General features: G+C 51.2%; 1 protein-coding gene across 1 annotated transcript; it reads left to right on the forward strand.

Moving 5' to 3' along the window:
• The first annotated feature begins 21 nt into the window (after nucleotides 1–21).
• On the forward strand, nucleotides 22–4,293 carry MEX3B (mex-3 RNA binding family member B). Its single transcript, XM_041418814.1, has 2 exons — nucleotides 22–787; nucleotides 1,771–4,293. Exons 1-2 carry the CDS (start codon nucleotides 526–528, stop codon nucleotides 3,009–3,011), a joined length of 1,503 nt encoding a protein of 500 aa, XP_041274748.1. The 5' UTR covers nucleotides 22–525; the 3' UTR covers nucleotides 3,012–4,293.
• Nucleotides 4,294–4,623: the final 330 nt, after the last annotated feature.

The raw sequence follows: 4,623 nt of genomic DNA on the forward strand, positions 1-4,623 counted from the left end.
CGCTGCGGCGCCCGGCGCGGCCCCCGCTCCCCGCCCCGCGCCCGCCCGCCTCTCCAGAGCCGTCTGGCTGCAGCAGAGCCTCAGACAGAGGAGGGGAGAGGAGGAAAAAAAAAACGCTGAGTGAGTGGAGTGGAGCCTGGGAGGGGCTCCTTAAAGAAACGCTGCCGCCGCTTGGCATTGTGGCCGGCGAGGAACTCGAGGGGGGGAAGCCATCGGAGCTCCTCTCGCTTATCCTCTTCCCACCCCCCCCACCCCACCCCCAGCCGACAAAAAAAAAAAAGGGGGGGAGTCGTGGGGGGGGTCCTGAGAACATCTTATAAACCGGATTGCACTGAGAGGAGGAAAAAAAAAAGCAAAAAAAGATACAAAATATACAAGCAAAAGGCAACAATTCCCCGGTCTCCAGCAGTCGCCCACCCTCCCTTCCCTTCTGTCCTGCTGGCCATCTGCCTTGGGTTCTCCTTTGTGTCTGATCTCTTACTACTGAGCCGAGCGCAGGCGGAGGGTGCACCACACACAGGGACTATGCCCAGCTCGCTTTTTGCAGACATGGAGAGGAACGGGAGCGGCGGCGGCGGCGGCGGTGGTGGTGGTGGTGGCGGGGGAGAGACCCTGGATGACCAAAGAGCCCTTCAGATCGCCCTGGATCAGCTCTCCCTGCTGGGGCTGGACAACGACGAGACGGGCTCCATTTACGACAACGAGCCTCGGAAAAAGAGCGTGAACATGACTGAATGCGTCCCGGTGCCCAGCTCGGAACATGTCGCTGAGATAGTGGGGAGACAAGGTGGGTGCCTGCATGCGAGGGGGTGTGGGGGCGCGGGTCTCCCCTCCGCGCTGCCGGGCGGGCGGCTCAGATGCGACACTGGCCATTCCCAGGAACGCTGCAGCCGTGCGGTGGTGGCCAGTGCCGGCTTTCCCCAGACAAAGAAAGTGCAGTAGCAGACGTGATGTTTCCGAGGAGTGTTATGCATCAGTTTCGAGATGCACTTTCAGCTGCCGGGTTGGGGAAAAAATCAGGAAAATAGTAAAAATCCGTCCTTTCCTCCGGCTGGAAAAGTTAAGATTTGCAAGAGGAAACGGGAGGAAAATGGGAGCCTCGGTGCTTTCCCCCCTCCACCACCCCAAAGTTAGAAATCGTGGATTATTTTTAATGAAGAGAAATGGAGTGGAGAAGTGGAACAATGGGGTTGGAATAAAGCATCCGCAGTGGGGAATATGGCTCATTCGGTACAGCCTCTGCTCCTCACCTTAAGAACTGATTTTATTTTTCCAAAAGGAAAGCGCTGAGCAGGAATGTGGACTGGCGGGTGTGTTGATTTGTGAGGGCTGCTTGCATTTTATTTTATTTTATTTTATTTTTCTGGCGGTGCAGTTTTCCTGCACGCCTTTTTTTTTTTTTTTTTTTTTTTTAATTTTTTTTTTTTTTGTCGCTCCGTTTATAATTTTTTTTCCCCTGTGTTACCGACCCTGTGAACTGCACGTTGGTAGTTTTGGGGCAGTTTGCATGGCAGATGTGTCGGTGGCCACTTGCGATGCCTTTGGGCGTGTGCCAGGGCTGTGGGCTGACATTACTTTACACCGTGACCGAGGCTCCCGGACGAGATGCCAGCGATCACCTGGGGTTGGGGGCAATGTGTTTCGGGTGGGTGTGTATTTTTTTTTCCCCTCCCTAGCTGCACCCAAACAATGGGTTGTAACCGGTTCTCCCCCACCACCTCCCCTTCCTCCCCCTCCCCTTCGCCCTCCATCTCCGCATCTCGTTCCCAGGTTGTAAAATCAAAGCTCTGCGGGCAAAGACCAACACCTACATCAAGACCCCGGTTCGCGGGGAGGAGCCGCTCTTTGTTGTGACGGGCAGAAAGGAAGATGTGGCCATGGCCCGCAGGGAGATCATCTCTGCGGCCGAGCACTTCTCCATGATCCGAGCCTCGCGGAACAAGAACACAGCCCTGAACGGCACCGTTCCCGGCCCCCCGAACCTGCCCGGCCAAACCACCATCCAGGTGCGGGTGCCTTATCGCGTGGTGGGCTTGGTCGTGGGGCCCAAGGGGGCGACCATCAAGCGCATCCAGCAGCAGACGCACACGTATATCGTGACCCCGAGCCGGGACAAGGAGCCGGTCTTTGAGGTGACAGGCATGCCAGAGAACGTGGACCGGGCCCGGGAGGAGATCGAGGCGCACATCGCCATGCGCACCGGCGGCATCATCGAGCTGACGGACGAGAACGACTTCCACGCCAACGGCACGGACGTGGGCTTCGAGCTGAACGGCACGGGCAGCCTCTGGAGCAAGCCCACGCCGCCCAGCATCACACCCACCCCGGGCCGCAAGCCCTTCTGCAACTACCGCAACGACAGCTCCAGCTCGCTGGGCAGCGCCTCCACCGACTCCTACTTCGGGGGCGGCACCGGGGGGGGCGGCAGCGCCCGCCTGGCCGACTACAGCCCCCCGAGCCCGGCGCTGAGCTTCTCGCACAACGGCAACAACAACAACAACAGCGCCAACGGCTACGTGTACGGCGGGGGCGGCGGCGACGTCCTCTCCTCCCCGGACTGCTGCTCCGAGCTGCCCTTCGACTCGCCGCCCGGCTTCGACCTGGCGCCCGCCCCGCCGCCCGGGGCCGCCCTCCTGTGGCCGCAGTTCGAGCGCGGCCCCGCCGCGCGGCGGGTGCGCAGCGACCCCGGCGGGCGGCTGCTGGCCGCCTCCTACCCGCTGTACGCCAACGGGCTGGGCGCCCACCTGCCCGGGCTGCCCTCCGACTCGTCCGCCTCCTCCTCCTCCTCCTCCAGCTCCTCGTCCAGCTCCTCCTGCTCCTCCTCTGGCGTGCGGCGGAAGGGCAGCCGCGACTGCTCGGTGTGCTTCGAGAGCGAGGTGATCGCGGCGCTGGTGCCCTGCGGCCACAACCTCTTCTGCATGGAGTGCGCCAACCGCATCTGCGAGAAGACGGAGCCGCAGTGCCCCGTGTGCCACAGCGCCGTCACCCAGGCCATCCGCATCTTCTCCTGAGCGCCGCGGGCCGGGGGCACGAACCGGGGGGGCCGGCGGGGCCGGGGCCGCCGCCCGCCGAGGGGTGCGGGCTGCGGCCGAGGGAGGGCTGGGGGGTGGTGTGACAGCGGGTGCATGCTATAAATAATAACGGGCGACTCCATTCTAGTGCTAGGCTAGTTTTTACACTGTACTTTAATACGAAGCTTCCAAAACTCCCCTTTTTTTTATAAACAAACAAACAAACAGAAAAAAAAATTTGAAAAAAAAATTTGAAAGTAGAAGATGCTTATGATGATGACAATGGTGTGTGGACTGTTAGTAAAACGTGCTGGTAGTTCTAGGATGCTTATTACAAAATAATTAAATCTATGGGTGGATACTTTTCTGAATGTTCATGAAAGGGCAAGAAGTTCCTGTGAAAAACCATGATACTGCAGCTTTATCAGACTTTTAAAAAGAAAAAAGAAAAAAAAAACCAACAAAACTGTAACATATCTCTTATATATATTAAAAACGTTTAAAGGTTTTAAAGATAAATTGCATTAATACAGATTGAAGTATTTTATTCTTTTTTGACTTGAAAAATTATATTTCATATTGCAAAGATGTTTACAAGTATTTTAATTTAAGTTCAGTGAACTTTTTGTAGCTGGGTTAAATCTTTTTTATTTTAGTATGGCCTTATGGCAAAGAACACTGTATTATTTTAATATCACACAATTGTGAACGGAATTACAAACCATAAAATGTGTAATGCTTTGAACAGTATTCTGTTGGGATGGAGATTTTATAGGTTCAGAAAAAAATCTTTTAAATCTGCTTCACCCAGCATATTTTCTATTCAGTGATATAAAGCATATTTTATTCTATATTATTACAAAAATGGAAATGTATAAACATATGTCAAAAGGAACTGTTGAAGCTTTCTAACATTTGTATAAATAGAATTCAGTGGAAATTACAAAAATTCTGTTGCACCACTATAGTTTTAGTATTTCTATTTTAATACATTTGTTTACCACTTGTTTATGTATATGTAGGTGACGTTACTTGAGCTTAAATGTACTTTACTGAGCAAAGTTTAAAAACAAAGTATATTTTATTTTATGATAAAGGGCCTTTAACCTCATGGTCAAATACTAATATTATATTTGCTGAGACAAGATTTGAAATTGTATCAAGAGTTTTATTTTTCTGACATTTAAAGTTCTACATAATAAAAGTAAAACTTAAGTAATGGTGCTACTTCATGTTTTTTTAAGTATTTCTATATAAATAAAATAAAATATTACAGAAAAAAGGTACTCTCTGTGATGATTTGATTTCATGTGCTGAGAGTTTTTTCTGGAATTTTTGTTTCCTGCTTGTATCAGTGAAACATGTTGGGAGTTTAAACTGTGTCAGGCTAATGTTGCTGGAACTCATGCAGCCTTCCAGAATAATCCTGCCAGCTATCATACTTTATAACATGTTTTTAATGAAAAAAAGAGTTGGTTTTTTTTTTAATATGTGTTATATTGCTGGGGTTTTCCACAGCACAAAGTACTATTTTTTTAATAATCTCTAGTCATGAAAAGTACTTGGGTTTGTGTGAATTGGCAGACAAAGCAGAGGCAGTAGCAAACTGAAG

Source organism: Onychostruthus taczanowskii, unplaced genomic scaffold (genome assembly GCF_017590055.1).
Source record: "Onychostruthus taczanowskii isolate IOZ18803 unplaced genomic scaffold, ASM1759005v1 scaffold6, whole genome shotgun sequence".
Taxonomy (NCBI): domain Eukaryota; kingdom Metazoa; phylum Chordata; class Aves; order Passeriformes; family Passeridae; genus Onychostruthus; species Onychostruthus taczanowskii.